This window comes from Mobula hypostoma, chromosome 12, assembly GCF_963921235.1.
Source record: "Mobula hypostoma chromosome 12, sMobHyp1.1, whole genome shotgun sequence".
NCBI classification, from domain to species: domain Eukaryota; kingdom Metazoa; phylum Chordata; class Chondrichthyes; order Myliobatiformes; family Myliobatidae; genus Mobula; species Mobula hypostoma.
The window spans coordinates 87611648-87638630 of NC_086108.1; the positions used below are offsets into that span (position 1 = coordinate 87611648).

The window sequence follows — 26983 nt, forward strand, 5'->3', positions numbered from 1 at the left end:
TCTTAACTTTGTTTACCATACTGATTAAAGCAAAGATGACATAGGATTACTAATCTGTACAAGACAACTGGTTTTGCAGATGACGCAAGCTATACAATATGATTTCAGATGTATCAATACCTTGTTCAGTACTACACCGCCATTGGTGGAAATTCCGTCCAATCAGAATGAACTGTCTAGCTGCACCAGGACGAGTACTAGAATGTTGACTAAGGGAATATGGCAGGAAAGTGGAACCATGTGGAGAACTATAATACAAAGAAAGGGGAAAACATTTTTTAAAAAAAGCATTACCTCTGAAGTTAAGAATAAATAAACTTCAGGCTGCAGAGGCCTAAAGTCTTTATTGAACAGTGATGATGATGATGTCTATATAATAATTGACTGGAATTCTCTGGCTATATGCCTGTGCCAGCATCATAGGATGGCTAGATGTTTTGCCCATGTTGGATTTTAAAAACGGAGGTGGGAAATTTGATGATGAAAATACCAGTGAGAGCACTCCAGAAGCTTCAAGGCACAAGTCAATAACCTCAGCAAGGGTGGGGAAGTGGCAGGGATGACTTCCTTTCAAGCAGCAGCTTTAAGGCTAAACACCTGCCAATTAATGTTGTTATGTCATCCTCCCATTACATGCAGAGGGAAATACCTTGCCTATTAAGTTTATCATGCACCAGCGTAAACATTCAGGTTTACTTCTGGAAGAACAGAATTCAAAAGTTACACTAAATTTTTAGTGACCAATAGCTGAACCACTTTTAAGAGTACTCTGTACAGATCCAGCCTCTATATTATAAAAAAGGTTACAGAGATGAGGAAGAGGGTGCAGAGAAGATTTACCAGGATAAACTGTTAATGCAAGGATATACACTGGAAAGGATGAACACACTGGGTTATTTCTCTCTTTGGAAACTGTTGATTAAATAGAAGTTCTCAAAATACTGAAAGATTTTGATATAATAGATACAGAAAGAACTTCTGCTCTTGTAAACGGTTGAAAATGCCAACACATAAATCGAGGTCATCGATATAAGATCAATACCAAAAATTCAACTGCTAGTCCAGAAGCAGTTGTTCCTTTATTTAGTGGTCCGAATATGAAAACATTACTGAAAGGAGTAGTTGAGATGCATCACATCCTAATTTAAGAGAAGCCTGGAAAAGTTGATGAGGGAGAGGGATATTGATTTACATGAAGAAGGTTGACAGAAGCTTGAGTGGAGAATAAATGTAGACAAGGAGCTAATTACCCATTTCCATGCCTTATATTCTGTATAATTTGTTCCCATTTAGTCTTGGGAGGCTTATTATACTGCACATACTGCTCTGGGCTATATAGGCATTGTAACAATTGCTGCCAGAGCATCATCATCACTATCCTACTATCTGGCACGTTACCACTTCTAGACCAACGCCTTTGTCCTGTTCCCCTTCTTCAGAGGTAAGAATGTTTCAGCACTCTTTCTACATTGCATTAACTTAAATATGAAACAAAAATTCCCAAACATAATATTAATCTGCAGTAAATATCACAAGAGCAGTGAAACTTACCTAATTTTCTCAAAGATCTTAACTGTTGTGTCATTGGCAAGGCCGCTAACCAAATTCACGATCTCGGTGAGAACAGAGCTCAGTAGAAACCGGGAGCCAATATTAACAGAACACTGCTGCACTGAGGGACATCCTACAGGAGAAAATGAGAGGAGTTACAAAATAGCCTAACGTTCAAGCGTTTCAATGGAGTGGCAATTTGTAGCATTGGGAGTTTAGAGTAAATCAAAGATTGTAATTCCCAATATGACAAATTTTGATGAAGTACCAACTGAAACTAAAATATTTTCTCATAATAAATGCCAGAAGTTCAGGACTCTCTAGTGTGCCTAACAGAGGATCAAGGGCATGCAGAGTAAGTCATATGTTTTCCTTTCCTGGAACATTGAGGGGTTTAATGGAACACAAAATTATATGCATTACTGGGGGGGGGAATGAGGATGGGGATAGTGGTGTTCCTCGAAAACGGACCATATTTTGATTTTCTTTAACGTGAAGCCACACCATCTAAGAGTGTCAATATATTTTGATGATTTATTTACTCTCCACCTGACTCCCAACAAACAATTTTCATAAGAGTGATTTTTTTTTTGGTAGGCCAGTGATTTCTGAATTCTGTAAGGGTGAATTTCCATTACCTGAACAGCTGTAACCCAGGAGTTACGCACATTATTGGAGAATGAATAGGGCTATACCAAAATACTAAATGCTATTTTTTTGGGGGGGATTAGCATGCATAACAAATTACTTCAGCAACTGACTTCAGCCACCAGTCTTCAGGTTCAAATATGAACTGTGGATTAAATCTAAAATGCAGCTCTGGAACGATGGGCTGCTAAGAACCGCAAACCACAGTTAATTGGAAGACCAGACCATGCTGATTTAAATGTGTTATTTGGTATCATCTGGATAACTGTAGTGTGGGTGTGAAGAGGGAGGTGCGAGGGTGGTGTGTGGTTCAAACGAAACATTTTTATCTTTAGCATATAAAATATTGTGTAGTGTTGCAGACCTCTTGCTCCAAAAGGGTGGGGGAGAGGGAGGGAAGGAGGGGGTCTCCCCCTCTCCTCCACTCTCCCTCTCTGTCAGTCTCTCTGTCTCTCTCACTTTTGCTTGACTCCAAAAGGCTATCAGCTTATTTGTGAGTGCGTGTATCAAATAAAAAGACTACTTTTCAAGTCTACCAACTGCGTCTCTCCGATGACTTTGTTTATACAACAACACAATTGTGTTTGTAAAGGAATCCTCCATTGTCATTATCAATATTGAATGGTTAGAATTACAGGTGAGAATAGATTTTGATTTTTAAAGCACTTCTACCCATAACTGTCAAGTTAAATGAAATCAAATCAGTGAATCATCCTTCAACTACCTGTAACAGTGTAAGGTTTGTGTTATCATCTAGCCATGTAATTCAGTCAACACACATCAAAGTTGCTGGTGAACGCAGCAGGCCAAGCAGCATCTGTAGGAAGAGGTGCAGTCGACGTTTCAGGCCGAGACCCTTCGTCAGGACTAACTGAAGGAAGAGTGAGTAAGGGATTTGAAAGTGGGAGGGGGAGGGGGAGATCCAAAATGATAGGAGAAGACAGGAGGGGGAGGGATAGAGCCGAGAGCTGGACAGGTGATAGGCAAAAGGGGATACGAGAGGATCATGGGACAGGAGGTCCGGGAAGAAAGACAAGGCGGGGGGGGACCCAGAGGATGGGCAAGGGGTATATTCAGAGGGACAGAGGGAGAAAAAGGAGAGTGAGAGAAAGAATGTGTGCATAAAAATAAGTAACAGATGGGGTACGAGGGGGAGGTGGGGCCTAGCGGAAGTTAGAGAAGTCGATGTTCATGCCATCAGGTTGGAGGCTACCCAGACGGAATATAAGGTGTTGTTCCTCCAACCTGAGTGTGGCGACTTCTCTAACTTCTCTAACTTCTAGTGAGCTGGCAGATATTGTTGGATTCTATTGAAGTAAATATTGGAGAATTTTCAAGGATCCTTCTCTCAGCAATGCAGCACTTTCAGCTTTCATTACCAGTGCCCAACTTAAATTGTGACATTGTAGAAAATGCAGACGCTGCAAATTCAAGCTTTCACTGCAATGAACTAGACTGTCCAAGCTGCTGAACCAGAGTTTAGGATAATCTCCAGCAATCCTGATTTTTGAGGCTCTCAGGCTCTCCACCAACCAATTTGCTCCCACCAGAATTCTAGCCTCCTGTTCTGACTTTTGAAGTTATTGGAAGAGAAATTAAATATTCTCTTTTCATCAGTTTTGATCATCTAGCCTGTAAGTCAGCCACATTTGATGTTAGTCCAGACATTTAGCTAGGGTCTCATCTATAAGCCATGTCATCCTCCTGTTACATGCAGTAAGAGGTATTAAACAGAGCTTGTACTTCAGGCCTTGTTATTTACTTTCTCATTTAAAAAGCTCCAGTCATCATGGCAACTCTCTCCCTATAATCAGGGGTCAACTCAGTCTGGGAATAACCACTAAAAACTATAACAATGAGGAAGGCCAATTTACAAAACTGGGAAAAAAATTACCAACTGTCTGTCCCTAAGTTAAGAACACTTGTATAAGCTCCCATAATGTTAAATTCGAAAGTCCAATCTATGTGCCTACGTTCATTCCTATGAATGGCAGAACTAGACTACTTTGTCTCGCTACTTTTAGTCATTGTTCTTTCTTAATCAGGTTTATTTGTTTTTGATGCCAATCATTACATACCGTGGAGTTATGGTCACCATATCAAATGGTTTTTCTGTATTTTCTGACTAAAGAACATAATCACCTTATGGTCATCTGTAAAAACAGAACTTGCTCATCGCCCGAGAACGGCCTGTATTAGCAGCCATTGAAAGTTTATTCCTTTGATAATTATTTTGTAGTTTTATTTAATTCCTGTAAGCTTCTAAATGCTTCTTTCACATTAAAAAAAGACATAGGTTACTTCATCCTGATTTAACTGTAAAACAATATCTTTGTTGTTGGCAAAAAAGAGAAACTTCAAGCCATGTCTTTAATCTTGCATGTCAGAATCCGAGGTTTATTTCACACTCAAGTCTTGTCCAGGCTAACGTGGGATAATCAGCTCTGAAGAAAGCCTAATCGGACTACTCCAGCAGTAAACATCACTAAGTTTATTATGGCTTATTGCACCTGCAGGTTTGCACAGCTGGACTTAAAAAGAACAGTGTTTTAATTGAAGTACTTTCAATATAAATACGACAGGAGATGAATGAATCCTAGCCAATTCAGAGCCACAATTTCAACAACATGTTCTGTTTGTGGACAAAAAGATTGATGAGGGCAATTAAGCTGCACATCAAAGACTCAGCAAACATTTCCATTCATTAAAATGTCTAAGTGTACTGTGGACTGAGTAACATTATAGATCGAGAAATACCATTAATTTTAATTTCCAACACTTCTACAGAGACCCATGCTTCTTATCACAATAATAAATAAATTAAAGTGGCATTCTATCCACGAAGTACATGCAGTTGTACCTTAATCTTTAAAAGAACTTGCACTTAAGTGGTGCCTGTTTTACATCTCCAGAATAACCCGAATTGTTTCAAAACAAAAGAATTATTTTTGACCTACAGTCGTTGTTAAAACATAGGAAACCTGACAACCATTTCAAGCTCTTCAAACTCTCATGACTGGCCAAATATAGACAGAGATACATGAGAAGAAATAACAAGAACCTGACCTAAAAGGACACAGGGGCCTCAGTTTAGCATTTCATCCAAACAACACCACCATGAACAATGCAATGCTCCTCGGGTACTACGTGAAAAACACCTCCCGAGATTATGAGTTTAGATTCTGGCTTGAACTCACACCCTTCTGAGCCACAGTTAGCACACAAGAGTTCCTGGACTTTGTTTCTAAAGGCTAAAATACACAATGTTCTGTATAGGCAAAATTTATTGAGTACTTCATCAATGGATATACATTAAACATTGAGCTTTTTACAGCAACACACATGAAATGCTGGAGGAGCTCAGCAGATCAGGCAGCACCTATGGAAAAGAGTAAACAGTCGACATTTCGTGCTGAGACCCTTCTTCTGGACTGAGAGGAAAGGGGAAAGAGGCCACAAGCTTTTCGCGTCCATGTACATCATTTGTTGATGACCGTACCCAAATATGTACTTACCCATCCTACTCATGAATGCCATCCATTGCTGACAGGTGACATGGAAAAGTTGATGCAGAGAACCCAGGTCTCCTTCCTCCAGCTGACTGGTCCGTTTCCTGTGGAGGGTTAACACTCAATTGGAACAATATATTGATTGGTTAGAAAGCAACCGGAGCATTAAATAGTGAGTGATTTCTGATCTGTTGCAAAGAGCAAGTCAAAAACAAGTACATTATTTTCAATATAAATGTTGGACTATTTAATATTCTCTTTACCAAAGGAATAAAGATGCAAACTCAGTAAATTTTAATCAGTTTCGTGACAGACCATGGTTTAAATAGCATGGGAACGACAGCAAAAGTCAATAAGAATAATGTACAGTACTGTACTCAACAAGCTTGGACATACCTATAAGGAGAAAGTTCCAATGCAAAACAGGGTATTAATTAGTAATCATGCTCAACAGAAAAATAGTGCTGATTATAGACTATTACACTGATAGAAGTTAGGCACATCATGACCTAACATATACAGGGTTCAAACACAGCAGTGGAAAGGGCGAGCAGCTTTAATTTCCTGGGTATCAATATCTTGGAGGATCTATCCTGGGACCAACACATTGATGCAATACTGAAGAAGGCATGCCAGTGGCTCTATTTTGTTAGGGATCTGAGGAGATTTGTCACGTCAAATTTTCATAGATGCTCAGTGGAAAGCATTCTGACCAGTTGCATCACAGCCTGATATTTAGGCTCCAGGCAAAGGATGGCAACAGGCAGCAAAGAGTTGTGAATTCAGCCAACTCCATCATGGCCACAACCCTTCCCACCTTCAAGAGGCAGTGGCATCCATCACTAAGGACCACCAGGGACATGCCCACTTCTGATTACTACCAATAGGCAGGAGGTAGAGGAGGCTGAATACCCACACTCAATAACTTAGGAGCAGCGTCTTTCCTACCACAATCAGATTTCTGAACTGTCAATGAACCCAAGAACACTACATTATTCTTTTGCACTAATATGGAATTAACAGTAATTTTTATGACTTGCATTGCATCTCTGCAACAAAATAATTAATTTCATGACAAATCAGAATCAGAATCCTTTATTATCGCCAAGTATGTGGACACATACAGGGAATTTGATGCCTGTTTCCCTGAGTTCTCGCTGTACAGAATCAAAAAGCAAACAAAACAATAGTGCAAATAATCAATGAACTATATACAATGTGTATGCATAGGTGGACTTGGTTTATAATAGACTAAAATTCAAGTGTTCATAAGACTGATGGCATACAGAAAGAAACTGTTCTTGTACCTATTATCACAAATGTTGTGATACTAAACCCAATTCAGAAAATCACCCCATTCAACTTCAACTTCATTCAAATAGTTTGTTGGCTAAAAGAAGGCTTGAACTGTCAGAAATAATTTGATTCCCTTGTATAATTTGAATGCCATTTGTTTAATGTAGAAAATTGTCCGAGATAAACAAAAATCTTATCAACGGTATGAATTGTACCTTCTTGAGACTGCTTGCCTCTGTGTTTGCTCTAATTCCACCGTTGACATTCGCTCATGACTGGAGGACTGCTTCAAATGTTCTGTTTTGTGCCTCCTGCGAGTGTAACTGTCATTGGTCCTTTCCTGAACTATGTCGTCAGTGGTCTTTGGAGTACCAGTGTCTGAGAAATCAGTCTTGCTCTGAAACATACATGTTCCCAGTTATTTTTCATCCTGAGGAAAAACTAGGTCTGGCTCTGAAACAGCGCATTGAACTGTTCATATTACAATTACAACTCTGCACTCACCAGCATATCCCAAAAACTGCGACGGCCTGTCTTGCCAGTGGGAGTAGTAGACTCTGCATTACATGCGCTGGACGTTTGGATAGGAGCAATTTGAACAGACACCGGACTGTTTTTACTTCCAGCTGCACTGAGAGAGAGGCTGGTTGCTTCCTTAATCTCTGACGCAGACTTGCTGAGCTGACCTAATCAGGCGCAAAAATGAAGGAAAGAAATAATAAGTAGTACTTGTTTAAAAAATATACAAAACACTTGAAGCCCTGTGCCCTATAAAAGATTCTGGGGTGATCTTTTTGCCAATTCTTCTTCTTAAACCCATTACCCCTACTGGGGCATAAGTCGCTAACAGCGGCTTGCCAGAGTACACTGTCCTGGACCAATCTATTTCCATGTGTAGCCCATCTTCAAAGCTCCTTCCTCTCCAAAGGATGAGGTCTTTCAAGCTTCTGTTGGCACTTCTGGGGTTTGGGGTTTTACAGGATGGGGTTACTAGCCCCATGCCCAACACCCTTCCTTGTGCAGCAGGCTTTGGACCATCCACGGCAGAGTTCCTTGTGCAATTAATCAACAGTGATTCTCGAACACTTGAAACCTGTGCCCCTATAGCGAGAGAGTGGTGAATCTGTGGAAATCATTGCCACAGGTGGCTGTGGAGGCCATGTCATTGGGTATATTTAAAGCAGAGGCTGATGGGCATCAAAGGTTATGGGGTTGAGAGGGATAATATGTATCTCCCTCTACCCCGCTCATGATTGAATGGCACAGCAGACTCGATGGGCCAAATGCCTAATTCTGCTCCTACATCTTATGGTATATAAAAGATTTTGAAGCATTCTTTGTAGTAATTAACTATCAGTAATTCTTGAACTACTGGTTGAACAAAAATGGGTAATAGAAGTAAAATGTAAGGAGGCATAACCAAAATTTAAGTGGAGTGTTTTAAAAAAGATATGGAAGGCTTCAGGTAAAATGCACTAGATCAGGACATTGGAAGTAATGGTAGGATAAAGATCAGATAACTCTGGGGAATTACGGGGCCTCTGAAAATTATGGAGGGAGGGTGGGAACGCCATGAAGGGATAGAAATGCAAGGATGAGAATTTAAAACTGGGTGGCTTTAGAGGGCAACAGAGTACCACAGGCAGGAGTGATGGATGAGAAGGGCATAATGTAGGAGCGGACGTGGAAAGCAGAATGCTAAATAAAGAGTTCAACTTATCCTCTTGAAGTTTAAACACATCATTATAAACAGCATGTTTCTCATATCAAGAAGCATTCTCACAGATTTGCAAAAATGACCCAAATTACATGGTTATTATTTATAACATATTTTCATGGCTGTATTATATTCATCTGAATTTTAACAACGTACCATTTCTGATGTCTCTCTCTGGTGTCACCATGACTGGATAATAGGACTCCACACACAGAGGGCACTGGAGCATTCGAAACTCCATAACAACATCACAAAGAGCGTGACGAAGGGCATTCTGAAGCTTTTCTGTGAGCTGCAGTAGACTAATATTCCCCTGTTCCCAGATGTCAAAACGTACAAGAGTGCTCGGGTCTAAGAAAATTAAGCAGCGATTAGACACAGTTGTGCATTCAAATTATGGTCAGCTAGTTGCAGCTATATTCTGTAATATGCACGTGGGCATTCATTTCTAGGGTTTCACTTACACCTATGGTTTGTTAGCTACATCTGGAAAGGGTTGTGAAATCACCTTTCTGCTCATGACACAAAAACATCCATATATGTAAGATCAGGGATGAAACCTGCAAAGTACTATCTGTCCTCATGAGTTGCACTCTCCCATTGAGCTTCTTAGATAGTCAACGAAGCTAAGCATGCTTATATCAAAGTCATTTGACAGCACTTGGGATCTTCTGGTTTTATATGGGTGTCCTGAACTTTCTTGGAACTACACAGGTGAAAGATACAAATTCTGAACAGAATCATCAGCTTTTACTCAAAAGAGCTGGGTCAATAAAGATTAAAAATAAATAATGGGACAAGCTGCTTAACCAGTTGACTGTACCTCATCTTTTAGAACAAATGACTTTCCAAAGACATTGGGAAACATTGCAACTTTGTTCATTTCATCTTCCACCGTCACTTAAAAGGACATATGAATTACTGTAACATACATCAAAGTTGCTGGTGAACGCAGCAGGCCAAGCAGCATCTATAGGAAGAGGTGCAGTCGACGTTTCAGGCCGAGACCCTTCGAAGGGTCCTGACGAAGGGTCTCGGCCTGAAACGTCGACTGCACCTCTTCCTATAGATGCTGCTTGGCCTGCTGCGTTCACCAGCAACTTTGATGTATGTTGCTTGAATTTCCAGCATCTGCAGAATTCCTGTTGTTTATGAATTACTGTCATTGTTATGGCATCAAAATACCTAACCAACTGGTCTGAATGTAGGAAAATGGGATTAGTGTAGAGAGGCAAAATGTTTGTCACGATGGACACGATGGACCAGACGGCTCTCTTCCAAGCCATGCATTTCTATGACTATATGATAGCCTTGTAGGAACACATCCACCACATCATATTTGAAGATGAAAGCCTAACAATATTTTCAAGGTTAAAAAGGATAGATAGTAAATACAGTTGTATCCATTTCGTGGAGGCCCTGATTGGAACCTTTTTTTTCCAATACACATCTCCTTACTCTCATCCAATTGTTCCCAGTTATCATGAAATTTTGATACGTCTAAAACATTCAAATACTGTATAAAATGATGTTTTTACATGAACTGTATAGCCTCCTTCTTCCATTCAGCATAATGAAATCCTTTTCAACTACATCTAATGTATCAATTCAAAAAATAAACAACCTTGGATAACATTAATGGTCCTGAGAACATTCTGAATCAAATATACTTCAAATGTTTGAAAATATACCTGACGTATTCCCTTCAGAGCTGCTCTCATATCTGAGGACCTCTGTCAATTTACTGAAGTCTGCTTCCTGAAAGAGATCCATGCCAAAGAATAGTTTCGATGGGTCTGCTAGCTCCGGTTGCTGTGTTGTCAATGCAGAATTTCCTTGTTGATCCACAATGGACAAGGCAATGCAGGCAATGCCTGGGATGAACACAGACAAAATAAAATGATTGCAAAACACTTTAGGAATCAGCATGAGATTAACTTGACAAAAAGTGCAGCATCTGAAATTATGTTCTGGTTCACCAGACACTAATCCAAAGCATCTCTTTACGATGACACTGTCACCATGTTATTGGCATTTTGTTTTATGTATATAACTTGCTTAACCATTGAAATACATAATGCAACAGGAGCTCAAATTAAGAATTCTGAAGGCTAAGCTCCAGGAGAGATAAGCACCAACTGCAACAATATCTTGATGCAATGGGAGAATGATCAGTAAAAGGGTGAAAATAAAAAGCTGTTAAATAGAACACAGGAACTTCCTTTAAACCACCTTCATCTCAAAAGTATTAACGCGTTTATCTCAGATCCATCCCTTAAAATTGGGAGTGAAATTGGTTGGGTTTAGGGATTATATATAATTTTTAATTTCCCCTTGATTCTAAATCAGCCAACCTGTGGTGGTGGGGATTTTTTTGGAAATTTTGGAAATTTATTTAAGTGGCTGCAAAATTCCATTAACTTCTTTCCTGCAAATATTCTAATTGTTTAAAATGTACTATAACTGGGGAGTATACACTTAGACAGTTTCCAATAAAATATAAGCTACAGTACAAATTCTAGACTTCTACAGAGCATTGAGGAACAAAGGAACAGTGTCCAAATCCAAATATCCTTGAAGGTAGCATCACAGGTAGATAATGTGTTTAAAAAGACAAAATGGAATGTTGGTCTTTGTGATTTGAGCAATGTGTACAAAAAAAAACAGAGATCATGCTCCATCTCTATAAAATATTAGTCAGACCTCAGTGAAGTACTGAATGCAGTTCTGATCACTATATAATAGGAAGATGTCATAGCGCTGGAGTGGGTGCAGAGGAAATTTACTGGGATATTTGCCTGGGATGGTGATAATTTCAGTTATGAGGAGATACTAGAGAGGTTAGGTCTATTTTGCCTGGAGTGGAGGAGGTTAAGAGGGATGCATTCGAGTATATAAAATAATAAGTATATTACAATAAACTTTTCACTACATTAGGGGGAGGTAAAACAAAGGGATATAGATTTGGGGTATGGAGGAGGAGGTTCCACGAGAATCCGAGGAGAATATTTTTGTTTAAATGCAAAAATCATGAGCACATAGAGTACACTGCCTGGGAGAATGGTGGAAACTCAGTAAACGGAATACAGCAGGTCAAAGCAGCACTTCACTACCATCTTCTCTTGGGCTGCTTGAGATGCTGGCTTTACTAGTTAAATTCATATTTTCTGAATGTGATATCTTACACTGTTAAATTCCTAACGACATTAGCACTCAAGCCAGAACTGAGTTGTTTCATAAATCTCATTTGTGCCATGAAAACCTTAGTGTTAATTTAAACAATTACATAATTTATTTATAATATGCCTTTATGTCTCCCTTTCTGTAAGATCCTACAACACCAAACCTTGTTCAACTCAGCTGTTGCTAAGACACTGTAAATTCTTTAAAACTTACAGAACAATTATTACTTAATTGGCAGCCCACCTTCCAATCTCCATAAACCTGAGCTCATGCAAAACTGTTAACTATCCCTAATAATATTTTGATTTATCCATTCATCACCCTAAACTGCATTAATTCCCAGACTTGTAAAACCTGAATTTTAGCATTCCCATCCTTGTGTTTATCCCAATTTTACTCACTCTATGTTCACTCTAGCCTCCTCCAAAATACCATATAAACATTACTTTCCACCCTAATCTCCTAAATTTGCTCAGAATAAAACTTTGGTTGCTACAACTGCTCTGCAGCAGTTTGGGATACCACTGTTAGGGGTGGTATGCAGCCACTCATTTAAAAGATCCCATATCAACAACTGAAACATGTGGTTTCTTGTGAAACCAATAATATTCATTAGTTATAGAGTAAATTAGTCTGTAATAATCCACTACTTCTGTTATATTACAAATAATATTCACAACAATTTTCTGGTTCTAAAATATTAAGTAATAAATGACTACCAGATTAAGTCTATGTACAAATCAAACTTATTGATGTACAACCATTACAATTGTAACAATACAAATAAATTCCCTGTGATCAATAATCTTGAAGATTGCCAAGAGTCTTCAGGTCACAGTAAACTGTTGAACCCCTTATTCATAAAAGTCTGGGAGACTGCTTATCACTTGAAGAATACTCATACACATATCCTCCAGCCTTTCGCCAATTAGACTCAGAAGACAGCAAAGTCGCAGAAACAGCAACAACCAGATACAAAGATCAAACACATTTCTACACAAACTTCAATCTTCCATAAAGGAAAATACTACAGATGCTGAAAATATGAAATAAAAGCAGAAATGCTATAAATGCTCCATACATCATGCACCATTTCTGGTGTGAAAGATTTAACAATTTTGTTAATGACTCATCATTGTACGTTTTATGTTCTCTTCATAGGAAAAGTAGTTGGTTTCTGCGCCAATCCCAAATGCACCATTTTATTAACCACTAACCAGCCTAAACTACACAGTGGGCATAATAACTGCAGGCACAGAAGAATTTCCTCACTTCTAAACACTAAACCAAATTGCAATTCAACTTTTATGCAAATCAGGCTATGGTTTCAATTCTTTTAAAAGATTTTTTTCCCCATAAAATGCTGCAAGCAATGAAATATGTATTCATTGTTGAAAACTAGTAGTCACATAGCCAGCTAATTAACGTACAGCAAGCTCCCAGAACCAACAATATGATAACCAACAGATAACTTGCTTTCATAAATACTAATCAAGTAAATATTGTCTGGAGCACACCTGCTCTTTGTCAGAATTGTCCCAAACAAACAACTCCTGAGCAGGTTAGAGTCTTTGATTAACATTTCATCCCCAAAACACCATCTCTGACAGGACAGCCTTCAATTAGTACTGTAAAGGTGTTTCTTTCAAGATCATTGTGTCCAACACCTTGGATTGGGTTATTGAATCAGAACTTTCTGAGTCTGAGCCAGCACATTCAAATTCAGAAATCCTGAATTCATGCAATTCCATTCATTTAATGACCTGCTAGATGGTAATGTTACTCATCGCACAAGCCATCATTTTAGAAATTGAAGTATGGTTTTATAAAGCAACAATAATATATAAAGAGGTGAGAAGGTAAAGTCATTATGAACCACAGTTATCACAATATGCGTTGTCAAGCAGTGTCTAATATTCTAATGTCAAACATGCAGCACAGAGCAACAGCAGAACATGCAGTATCAATAACACCCTCCCCTCAGAAGTTCACACACTGAAGTACTAATTGGCATGAAATCAAATGCTATTTTGTTCCAAAATAATAAGTCGTGGCGGTCAAACCCAAAATGGCAGTGAAATGGGATTGGGAGATTCAGAAAAGACAACCAACAACAAAAAAAAAAGCTGGGGAGAAGGGTTTTAAAAGCACACGGCTGCATTTACAGAAGAAGAAATACCTTGGAACTGGGAGGGTGGAAATAGATGCTGCACAAGTTCCACCATGGTACCTACATCAATGAAAGAACATTCAAAGATGGCTTTGTCACCTAGAACACCTTCAACATCAATTATTACTAAAAGCTCAACACAAACAAAATCTAAAATGACTAAATTAACTGGGAAGAAAAGGAACATGATAAGGGCTTCCTGAATGATACCACAGTTTGGCTTTAGAATGTGCTGAGTCCATGTGAAAAGACATTACTTTCTAGAAAGAGGCAGAGACAGTGGTCCATCAGGTAGTACTGATGCCTCAAAGCCCCAGTAACCTGGGTTCAATCCTGACTTCCTGCATGGAGTTTGTACATTCTTTCTGTGACCAAGTGGGTGGCATGGTCTCCTCCCCGGTTCCATCGACTGGTAAGTTAATTGGATACAGTAAATCATCTCTGGTATAGGTGGATGGTAAGAGAGTCAGAGGCAGGGTAGGGTACTGGGAAAAGAGAATAGGTTACAGGGAATAAGTGGGAGAAAAGCAGCTGATGGAATTACCATGAAAGCAGCATAAACCCGACAGACCAAATGTCCTCCTGCTGTGGTGCACAGAAATTTAACATTTGGGCCACTTGAAGAGCGAGGGAACAGAAAGAACTACAAACCCTCACACATTTAACTACTGATGAAATGCACAATTGGAACCCTATGCTGTTGACAGCACCCTTCAGTTTATTTGAAAGAGAATAGCAACATCTAGCATTTCAATCACTACTGCTTTACGAGAGGTTAGAGAGCTCTGTTAGCAGGACTTCACCCAATCTGGCAGTTCGGCTTGGGGCAGAAGACACTACAGGGAAGATGGGATACTACTACTATTTGTTGGAAAGCAAGGAAAAATACAATAAAAATGGAAGGGTTGAGACTATTTATTTTCCTCTTCATTCATTATGACGCTGCTTGAACCAAAAGAAAAAGAAAACCTTAATTCTTGAAATGTTGTTTTTGCAAGAGCCTCAAGAGAATATGTTCAACAATAAAGAAAGCGGTGTAGTGCAAGACTGATCTTACAAGCTGCTGAACTTCTGGCCTCAATCTTTATACTGTGACAGGGTACGTCAAACACAGCACAGAAAACTCACAATCTAAGTATTGTGTCTGGTGAGAATGCAATTTCTAGATGTCATTTCTGCACTGTGGAAGCTTGACACTGGTTTAGAATCAGTCAAGGCAACCTTTCTGTGATTCTATGATGCCAAGCAAGGAGGCACAATAACTTGCGTGTCTGGAGGTAAAAAGTTTAGAAAGGGATGCAACTAAAGTGAATGAAAAAGACAAGGTGAGCCTCAATTACACCTACACCAGGTCTGATGAAGACTAACTGCGCAGATCTGATTTTAAAGCTACGAGCTGCAGCAGAGACAATAAGCCCATTACAAACAAAATAAACTAATAAAAAAAGATTGTCAATACATACAAAAATGATTAATCTAACAGTCGAATGGAATATTCAACTTGTCTAAGTAGGGTTGGAATACAAAACAGGGAAATGATGTTTCAGTTGTATAGTTTCTATCAAACACCATCTGGAATACTGCATTTGATTTTGGCAGTGAAACTCAGGCAAGTTAAATTTGCCCTTGAAGTGCGACAGGGCAAAATCACCAGATGAAAGTTGGCCTTAAAGGTAAGCTTTTAAAGAGTAATTGGAAAATTTTGGCTACTGTCCCTTAAGGTTTCCAAAGCTGAGGGATTAAAATGATAACACTCGTTCATAAGGTAGGTAGAAAGAACTAATTTTCTCTGGTACAGAAATCCAGAACAGAACCAAACCCCACCCTACAATTAGACACTTAAGAGTGAAATTAGGAACTATGTTTTCACACAAAAGCTAGTGAAAATCTCAGACCCGCTTTCCAATAGAAGGGGTCAATTGTTTCGAGAGTAAGATTGACAGATAGTGTTTTTTTGTGGATATCAGTTTTAAGGAGTATAGAACACCAATGGTGAGGTTAGTGTATAAATGGGGTATAAAAACATTATCCATAATCTAACTACATCACAGAATAAACAGTAGGGTTGACTGGCCTGCTCATGTTGAAAGAATGGGAACCGAATTCCCTCTTAAAAATACAAAATCAAATTAACTTATAAATACCCATGCCAAGTGCTATCTGTAGGTGGCCAAGGCTAGCACAAAACATGCAGTGAATTCTGCAAGAATTACCATTTTCCTCAAATAAAGGGTGCTGAACTACTGTGACAAGTATCTCAATAGTCATTTACAGTGGTAGACAAAGCAAGTGAAAGCAAAATGTGTTTTCACATAATCACTTGTAGTGGTGGCTGGCAAAAAAAATATAGCTTCTATTAGTAATTTTCAAAAAGCAAACAGCACCATTATGATGCAGAAACAAGATTCTTTTTCACCAATTAGAAAATCCATAATGCTGTCAGCTCATTATTACCATGGGTGAGCAGTGTGTGGTTACCATCACACAATTTATATCATAATGTAATGTTATTAAAATTAAGCTCTAGTTCACTCCCTTTAATTTCAACAAACATTGGCATGCAAAATTCATCCAATCAACTACCTAATTCAGTTTCAGATTTCACTAAGGACATCTTAAATATGCTTGTGGTCAGCTATTTTTTCAACTAATTTGAATGCTGTAAAACTCTTTATCTGCCATTATTCAATCATGCAAGCATTTCTCACAATCTCACGGTCACGTTCCAAACCCAGCTCCAGCTTTCATATACTTCCCTTATTTTTCCCCACATTTGTGAGTTTTCATATTCAGAATCAGATTTATTATCACTGGCATATGTTCTGAAATTTGTTAACTTAGCAGGAGCAGATCTATGCAATACCGTTCCTGAATCGCTGAGCATGTGCCTTCAGGCTTCTGTACCTCCTACTTGATGGAACAGTGCGAAAAGGGCATGTCCTGGGTGCTGGAGGTCCTTAATAATGATGCTGCCTTTCTGAGGCACTGCTCCTCGAAGATGTCCTGGGTACTTTGTAGGCTAGTACCCAAGATGGAGCTGACTAAATTTACAACCCTCTGCAGCTTCTTCAGGTCCTATGCAGGTGCCCCTCCCCCCCATACCAGACAGTGATGTATAATGAAGTCGTATCGGTTTCATTTTCCTTCCTCATATCAGTCAAGATTCCATTTGCCTTGCACCCTCCGAAAACTTAGTTCCCCTTAAACCCTCATGTGCAGCAGTCATTCCCTCAATCAGTCTCAGCAAGAGGGGTATAGGTAGGGTCAATGTGCACAGTTTTTTCCCCCCAGGATTGAGGAATCAGGAATAAGAGTGCATAGGTTTATGGTGAGAAGAGAGATTTAAAAGGAATCCAAAGGGCAACTTTTTCACCGAGAAGAAAATCAGTTGGCATGACAGAGGTTGAGGCAGATACATGAAAAAAATTTAAAAGGCACTTGGACAGGTACACAGAGCAGAAACATTTAGAGCGATCTGGGGCAAATAGGATGATCACAGATGGGAAACTTGGTTGGCATGGATCAGTTGGGCTGAAGGGCTGTTTCCATGCTGTACAACTCTATAGTACCTTGTTCTCACATGTCATTTTTATTACACCCAAGACTTTCATGTCTTCTCCCATCAGGGTAATAACAACCCCTGCTAGTATAAATTATTTTTCTGTTTTCAAAGCATACATTATTTCCCCAGTCACAGCAATATCAGAGAATGTAGAACAATAAACCACAAGAACAGGCCCATCGACCCACAATGTTGTGCCGAACTAAATAACATAGTAATCCAATGGCCAACTAAACTAATCCCTTCTACCTACAAAATGTCCATACCTTTCCACTTCCCTCACATTCATGTGCCTATCTAAATATCTCTTGGAAGTCCCTAATGTATCGGCCTCTACCACCACCCCAGAGAGCGTATTCCAGGCACCTACCACTTTCTGTGTAAAAAACTAGACCCTCGCATCTCCTTTAAAATGACCCTCTCTCACCTTAAATGCATGCCTTCTTGTATTGGACACTTCAACCCTGGGAGAGGGTACTGTCTGTCTACTCTATCTACGCCTCTCATCATCTTTAATCCTCTATCAGATCTCCCCTCAGCCACCGCCGCTCCAGACAGAACCACCCAAATTTGACTAACCTCTTGTTATAGCACATGCCCTCTAAACCAGGCAGCATTTTGCTAAACCTCTTTTGCACCCTCTGCAAAGCCCCAACATCGTTCCTAAAATGGGTGACCAGAACTATATGCGATATTCCAGATGTGGCCTAATTAGAGTTTTATAAAACTGCAATTTAACCTCCGGACTTTTGAACTCAATGCCTCAACTGCAAGCATGCAATATGCCTTCGTAACCACTCTCCTTGGACATTTTTCAAGCCTCCCTATTAAAGCCCCAAAAGATCTGTAACATACTCATGGCTTTTCAAAATTGAGGTCAAATCTCATAAGGACCACAGAGTTAAGCTTCCTGTCAGATTTGGCTGTAAAAGTCCTCAATAAAATCTGTTCAGACAACATTATTGTTTTGAGAGATTTCAAACCAATTGGTATTCTGACCATAAACAGATAGACTGAATGAAATTCATACTGATACAGCAATACAAAGCTGTTCCAGAGAACACGGAGCTGGATACCCTATACTGCACCACAAATGCTTGATGCAGGTACTGAGTGACAACATTTGAAAATTGTTGCTCCTGCTGGCACTGACATCTTTGGCCTTTGACAATAAAAATAAATCCCTTCTTCAAACAAAAATTCCAAAATTTTGATTCAAATCCTAACTCCCACTTAGGGGAAAAAAAATTTAAGACCACAATGCGCAAGAGCAGAATTAGGCCATTCAGCCCATTTTATCATGGCCGATCTATTTCCCTCTCAACCTCATTTTTCTGCCTTTTCCTCATAACTTTACATACTTGGCTAATCAAGAGTCTATTAATCTCTGCCTTAAATGCACCTAGTGACCTGGCTTCCACAGCCACCTGTACAATGAATTCCACAGATTCACCACCCTCTGGCTAAAGAAACTCCTCCTCATCTCTGTTCTAAATGGACATCTCTCTATCCTGAGACAATGCCCTCTGGTCCTAGACTCTCCCAGGAAAGGATACGTCCACTCTATCAGGGCCTTTCAACATTCAATAGGTTTCAATAAGACCCTCCCTCATTCTTCTAAATTCTATTGAGTATAGACCCCCAACCTTCAGTTATTGCTAATGACGCTTTCTTTCCCAGAATCATTCTCGTGAACCTACTCTGAAACTCTCTCCAAAGTCAGCACATCACTAAGGGGCCTAGAATTTTTTGCAATACTCCAAGTGAGGCCTCACCAGTGCCTTACACAGCCTCAACATTACATCCTTGCTTTTATATTTTCATCCTCTTGAAATGAATGCTAACATTGCATTTGCCTTCCTCACCACCATTTCAAATTGGAAATTAACCTATAGGTAACCCTGCATAAGGACTCCCAAATCCCTCAGACTTTATGAATTTTCTCCCCATTTGGAAAATAGTCTATGCTTTTATTCCTTCTACCAAATTGGACGACCATACACTTCCCAATACTATTCTATATGCCACCTTCTATTCTCCCAATCTGTCTAAGTCTTTCTGCAGCTTCTCTGCTTCCTCAAAACTACCTACCCCTCCACCTATCATCACTATCGTCCACAAACTTGGCCACAAGGTCATCAATTCCATCATCCAAATCATTGATATACAATGTAAAAAGAAACAGTCCTAACACAGACCCTTATAGTACACCACTAGACTCTGGCAGTCAATCCAAAAAGAGTCCCTTTATTCCCACTCTTTGCCTCCTGCCAAACAGCCAACTTGCTTTAGCCACGCTAGTGTCTTTCCTGTAACACCCTGGGCTCTTACCTTGTTTAGCAGCATCATGTGTGGCAGCCTATCAAAGGCCTTCCAAAAATCCAAGTACACAACATCCACCGATTTACCTTTGTCTATCCTGCTTGTTACTTCTTCAAAGAATTCCAATAGATTTGTCAGTCAAGATTTTCCCTAAAGGAAACTATGCCGACTTTGGCCTATTTTGTCATGTGACCCCTAGCACCCCAAACCACATTCTTTTATGTTGGCTTTGATAACCAAGCTTCTCAGGGTGAAAGATTTGCCCACTACAGTTCATTCTGCATACGTAAGGTCAACCTGCTAGAATGTTACTATCCTCAAATACTGATTCTATTAAAACTAAATCAGATTATATTATAATGGAAGACAAATCTTTAGACTGCAATCTCTATTTACGAATGATCGTGTCATTCTACTAGAGAAAACCTTTTGAATATACTGCCTTACTAAACATCAGTATGTACCTCTGATGCCAACCCCATCCCTTTTCAAAGTCTTGTACAAGGTCACATTCTTATCCTTAATATCACCACTACCTTTGTAAATAGCATACCAAGCATTTAAACTGTAGAACACAGCTAATCAACTATTGAAATGTTTTCCCATTTCAATAACATCCTTATTGCTTTCCTCATAATGCATAATTCTCAAAATGCAGTATTAAAATCTCAGCATTAATATCTGCCCAGTTACTTTCTCTTCTCTAACAATGTTGCCACCTTTGCTTCTCACCTTCTAGTCAAATAGAAAATTTTCTGACCATAGGTGTGATGCTATGAAGAGGCATCCCTGAGAATTATTAGAAGCTGTCATAGCTTGTAAAGCAGCATTTCTATGTCCAAATGAAGAGAGCTAATAACTTGTTAACTGATAGGAAACATGAAAAATCATCCCTCAAACATCTCAACCTATGCAGAAGGGTCTTGAGGTGTTACCCAAGTGGTTTTCTCAGTGGCACTGTACAATAAATTACCATTCTTGTTATAATTTTAGCAGTGAAGTTTATATGATTCCGCTCATATAGTCCCATGCAAATACATTTCAACCATCATCCAATCAGATATTATGTCAATAGAGAAATAATCACCTTATATCATATTTTAATTACAACAATGAAGCTACATGCAAAATGGAAGGAAAAATAAGTATAAGATTACATTAAGATTTAGAGAAATAGATTCACATTATACTTATGACAGAATAACCCATTTGTAAACTAATATTAATTATGATAAAATTTGAATGTGGATATATTTTTCCATTTTCAAGAATGTCCATTCTTATATTGATACACATTTCACAAAGTGTTGAAGGAAAGTATTACCTTTCCCACCAGTTCCTTGACCTCCCGGCTTATTGTAGAGGTAGATGTCAGCATCAGATACATTCTTTCCGTGAGTGTAATGCTACAAAAATAAAACAATTTTATGCCACCAAATCCAATCTCAGATCCATCCATCATAAAATATTCACCTCACCAAATCCACTGTAAAACATTCACCGCCATCCAATCTCTCTCATAATCCACAGGTGATAAAGAGAATGACAGCAGCAAGTACTCAGTGCATGAAGTATAAGAACTGAACATGGTGCGTGATATGATTTAATGTGTCAATGCTTCTGCGTGCATCAGAATACAATGATGCAGTAAGTTATTAAATCTAGGGAGCTCAATTCACTGCAGACTTTCCCATTATGCAACATTAGCAAACTCGGCACATAAGATGATAAGATGACAACTAAGTAGATAAAATAACAACATAATTATAATCCTCCATGAAATTTTAGAGGCATGTCACTCAATAGACAAGTTTTGTTTCTGTGTGGGCAGTTCAAAGTTTCTGAAATTTAAAATGAAAACCAGTAGGCTTTTAAATCTCCCACTTGCTTCTGTTTATGATGCGGGATCTTTAATATATTATAATTAAAATTTTAGCCATGATTCTGCATCAGGCCGTCGCACAAATCTGTCTATTATGGGAACTGCACTTAAGTTACAATTTAATAGGAGCAAAAATGTAAAACATGGCATGCAGAATACATCAATCCAAGTGGATCTATTAGAAATCAGATAGAGATATTCGGCACCAGAAACAGAACTGAAAAGCTGCAGGGGGTATGCATACAAAGATAGTTACAGCTGAAAAAAAAGTTTGCAATTTTCCACCAACCATTGCCTTCTCACCTAGAAAATTACCTGGAAATGATGTTCCACATTACTGTCTGTGTACTTTGGTGTATGGAGGAAAATCAGTAGGTTCTGACGCAGGTAATGTGCAACAGCATAAAACCAAGGCAGACACCTATGAGGGATTGTGAACTGCACTACTTCTGTTGGAGCTGTGCCAGGAGGCTGTATAAACTGGTTGGGAGAAAAAAAATAATCAGTTAATAAAGAGCTAAAAAGTCAGGCTGGCTTACTGACCTGTACATACAGGCCTCTGTTTGGAGAGATTCATCACAAACTCTCAGGCTAAAGACCAAGATTCAATCTGAACGTCTTGTAAAGAACCATGCTGACAATGGCCACTCAATGGAACATATTACAGATAAAAATGGAGATGATTTTTTTAAAATACTGCAGAATTAAGCTTTAAAATGATAGTGTATATCTTAAAAAAAAGATCAATCCTTATCTGTGATCGTAACAATCCTCTACTGCCATCTCGTGGGCTTCTCTTGCACCCTTACAACCAAACTAGAATCACCATTGCATTGTGGTAAGTGTGCAGTATTTGAATGGGGGTTTTAAGTCATTTTAGCTGATGTTATTCTCTGAGCTAACCAGATATAGTTGTTCACAAGACTCACTAAACTGCTTCTAATTAGGTCTCATCAACTGGTATTGATCTATTTTGGCTTTTATCAACCTTTTTGCCCTGGAGGACCGCTTGAAATAATTTCCAGGACTCAGGGAACCCCTGCGTAAAAAATATATCAACAGCTCAAATGTAATCAGTAAGATGTAGATACGATACCCAAAAATAATTGTCAATGCTCTTTTGAGTAGAGAATTAATTTTTAACCAACCTTTCTTGGAAAAAAAAGGTAGTTAAGCCTAGCTTACCTTTCTTGAAATTAATCTCTTCCCCTTTCATAAATTTTAAAAACTCAGAAGGCAAATATAATAAATTTCTGTTAAATAACTGGCTTAAGCCAAAATTGGATTTAATTTTTCTAAAGGTAGGTTTGGTAGATTTAATTTAAATAAAGGTTGTAATTTGCTATTTGCAACATGAAAATTTATTGACAATGTTGAATAGTAAAGTTACTAAAAACCATAAGCCAAAGCAACACAGTTCCTCCAAGACATACCTTTTGTTTCCAGATATGAAGACAAAACATTAAATATATCTTGGCAACACACATCAAAGTTGCTGGTGAACGCAGCAGGCCAGGCAGCATCTCTAGGAAGAGGTACAGTCGACGTTTCGGGCCGAGACCCTTCGTGAGTCCTGACGAAGGGTCTCGGCCCGAAACGTCGACTGTACCTCTTCCTAGAGATGCTGCCTGGCCTGCTGCGTTCACCAGCAACTTTGATGTGTGTTGCTTGAATTTCCAGCATCTGCAGAATTCCTTGTGTTTAACTATATCTTGGCCTTTGCCCGTTTCAGAGAGCTCTTTGCAATAGAAAAACTTTTCTTCAATTTCACCATCATTTACTAATTTTACAAATACTACAACATGATAACTATTGGTGAAATCTGTTGACTCAACAACCTGGATAGAGAAGCTGTTGTTTTTAATCACACAAAACCTCTTCAGCATCATGTGACATGCCATCAATACATTGACTTAGTGTATTGTTTGAGAGTAAAACCTTTTCAATTTTTTGTGCCTCACCTTGTCCTAGCATTTTACCCACTACAATTTTACATGCTGGGATTATTAGGTTCTCACCAACTGTGTGAGTTTTTCTTTTCTGGGTACTAAACTATGCTACTAATAGCATAGTCCTGCTGAAGGGCCTCAGCCTGAAATGTCAACTGTACTCTTTCCACAAATGCTGCCTGGCCTGCTGAGTTCCCAACAGCGTTTTGTGTGTTGTTTGGATTTCCAGCATCTGCAGATTTTCTCTTACTTGTGATTGGATGCTACTAAATAACTTGCTTCCTGAACCCTTTTACTGACTACGACTTTATTAACAAAAGCTTTACACTGTTTTGATATTCCAATAGCTGTTTAAAATAATCAGCACTTTTACATGTCATATGGCTGTGATTTGTCATTAATAGTCTTTTCAATTTTGCTGGAGCCATTGCTGCATTTGTAAGTTGCTTGCCACAGACTAGGCACAATGAAATAGGACAACTTGGATCACCAATTAATGTAAAACCCATTGATAAGTGGCTTTCATTGTAAGGACAAACATTTTTGTGTCTGTTGTTGCATTAGTGCAGGGAAATAACTCAAAAGACTGCACTGTCAGACAGTAGATGATCAGACATGTCTGTAAAATACAGAGATTAATAAAATATAAAAAAGAACAGCATAATAAATAACTAAATGAGAAAACTGCAAAATATACAAAAACTTCACAATGCAATTCATTTCTAACCTAAACAATCCACCTTTTGTAAAATTCACAACAGCAAAGTGGCAGGCCAGCAGCTAGTCGCGGCGCATAAAAATTCCTTCTTTGGAATGAAAATTTATCTCCAATTTTCCACTACACTGCTAGGGTTTGTTCACTCCCATAAGTCAATTGGCAGCACCTAAGGGGAAGTTGGGGGAGGTAATTTGGGAGGGACAGGCTGATGTCACAGCCCAAGTGGTGCGAGTCCGTTCGATACTCGGAAAACACACTTCACACTCCTCATCAGCCTATTGTCCTCCCTTCTGTGCAATAAAGCGCTCACCAATTATCAACGGCCTCCCCTACCTTGCATCAAACACTGAGAGTGGACTCAACAACATAAACATGGTCTTGCTGTGCACTGCCATACTGGGCTGAGACACAGCTAATGGGGCTGCTCGGTCACTGCCCACCACTGCGAGCACTAGCACAAAGTCACACAAAGTCCAAAACATGATGTTTATGTTTCTTTAAATCTCAATCTCTCGCGGAACCCTGGTTAAGAAACGCTGGTCTATTTAGAGCAGCCACTGTAGCTAATCAAAAAACCAAAATGTATCTAAGTACACATATGTTACCATATGCTACTTTGAGATTCATTTTCTTGCAGGCAAAATAAAGACATACAATAGAATCTTATGAAAAACTATACATAAATAAAGACTGACAAACAACCAATGTGCAAAAGAAGACAAACTGCAAATAAATACTGAGAAAGTGAGTTGTTAAGAGTCCTTGATAGTGAGTCTGTAGGTCAGAGAATCAACTCACAGTGGTGAATGAAGTTAGCCACGTAAGCAACTTAAAAAATTGACATCTGCCACCAGTTAACTTAAGCAAAAGCAAATTCAGGCAATTAACACTCAGCTTTTGCTTCATACTTTCAACTTTAGATATTGATAGCTTTACTGGACGAGCCTCCATCCTATTATAGTCTGTGTATTTCAAAGTTTGCTATACCTCTACATCAGCAGGAGTTAGTTTGCAGTTCCTGACCAGCATGACGGTTATGATATCAAGTGTTGCCTCATCCAACCGTCTTCGCAGGACCTTCACCAATTCATCTGTGATTTCAGGCCCTATAAACATCAAAAAAGTTATTCAAACCATCTCTGTAAACCACACACTGCAAATCAAAAGATGATAAAACTAATAAAGTACATATTTGCACACATTATGAAGATTTTGCAATGGACTGGAGATACAAGTTGATAGTTCCAACATCCATGGTGCTAGCTGGTAGAAATACTATAAAACTGCAGAACGTGTCCAGTTAAAGTTAACATTTTATCCTGTTTGAGGCTCCTGAAACGTTTCATGATATGACTGTATTAGCACAATCCTTCTCTTCTCCATGTTTATTTGGCTCATCTTTAAATGCATCTGTACTCTTCAGAACAACTGCTCCCTGGGGTCACAAGTTCTGTTCTCTCACAACTCTGTGTAAAGGGGTTCATACTTGATGACTCTCTATCTAATCTTCCTCATTCAGAATCCCCAAGTTATTGTACTGAAGGAGTACATATATTTAACCAACTCTATTCGTTCACCCCTCAGCTTTTACTTTTGAAGAGACCCTAGTCCGCTCGTCAATTCCCAAGAGAACAACCTCATACTTCCAGTTTAACCATGCAAATCTACAGCCTGGCAAATGCCACTTTTGTAACACAGAGACCAGAAAAGTACTGTACTTAGTCTGTTTGGCCTAAGGTTTAAAATATACTTAAACAAAGAAAACTTTTAAGCTCTCTCTATAGAAATTATTATTTTTTAATTTGCTTTAATTGTCCCACATCACATAAAAGTCATTTTTGTTTTTTATATAAATATATTATTTAGTTGATTAAAAAAGTCTTTAATTTTATAGTTCAGTTTCCAGTTTGAAAACAAGGCTGCATATCGGTGCCATCTTACCGGGGACTTTCTGTAAGATGGCAGCACACAAACTTGCAGCGACTTCTTCGGGTCAGCCAGAGGTGCAATTGATCGTCCTTTATATCAGTTTTACAACCGCAAGAGACTGCTGTATAGTAAAAATATCAAGTACTGCAGGTCTACCACACCAGCGAGTTGCTTGATAGCGGAGGAGATGAACTTGTTGTGGAATGTGTCACCATTTACGACAGGAAGGCGCGGCCGAACAAACGGTGCAAGTGATTGTCTTGGACGTTTTTCCTCGTGATCGCAAGACTCTGACGGACATTAGTAGTGTAGAATACTGCAAGATTAGTTCACTCCTTTACTGGAAAGACCGACAGTGGGGGAGCTGCGTTGACCTCGGTTGTAGCGTTGGCTAGGAGCACGAAGTCGCCTGTTGCAGGTGGCCAGGTGTGGCGTGTGGCCCTGTTGGGTTGGGGCTGCCCTCCTGTGTTCACTCTGGGACAACAAGCCGAGTTGTGTTCGTCTGCATCTGCATTAGTATGTGATGAGTGAACTGCTGCGGGTTTGT

At 39.1% G+C, this 26983-nt stretch overlaps 1 protein-coding gene across 3 annotated transcripts in view; it reads right to left on the minus strand.

Annotated features, from left to right (window-relative positions):
- szt2 (SZT2 subunit of KICSTOR complex) overlaps positions 1 to 26983 on the minus strand; it is a 266703-nt gene that overhangs the window by 92615 nt on the left and 147105 nt on the right. For all 3 annotated transcript variants that reach the window (XM_063064563.1, XM_063064564.1, XM_063064561.1), the window contains exons 47-56: positions 25495 to 25613; positions 22156 to 22320; positions 21283 to 21364; positions 10413 to 10595; positions 8878 to 9072; positions 7509 to 7690; positions 7220 to 7401; positions 5715 to 5812; positions 1552 to 1684; positions 121 to 248 (exon numbers count right to left, since the gene is read on the minus strand). In XM_063064563.1, the coding sequence (XP_062920633.1) occupies positions 121 to 248; positions 1552 to 1684; positions 5715 to 5812; positions 7220 to 7401; positions 7509 to 7690; positions 8878 to 9072; positions 10413 to 10595; positions 21283 to 21364; positions 22156 to 22320; positions 25495 to 25613 (1467 nt within the window). The remainder of the gene's footprint in view (positions 1 to 120; positions 249 to 1551; positions 1685 to 5714; positions 5813 to 7219; positions 7402 to 7508; positions 7691 to 8877; positions 9073 to 10412; positions 10596 to 21282; positions 21365 to 22155; positions 22321 to 25494; positions 25614 to 26983) is intronic.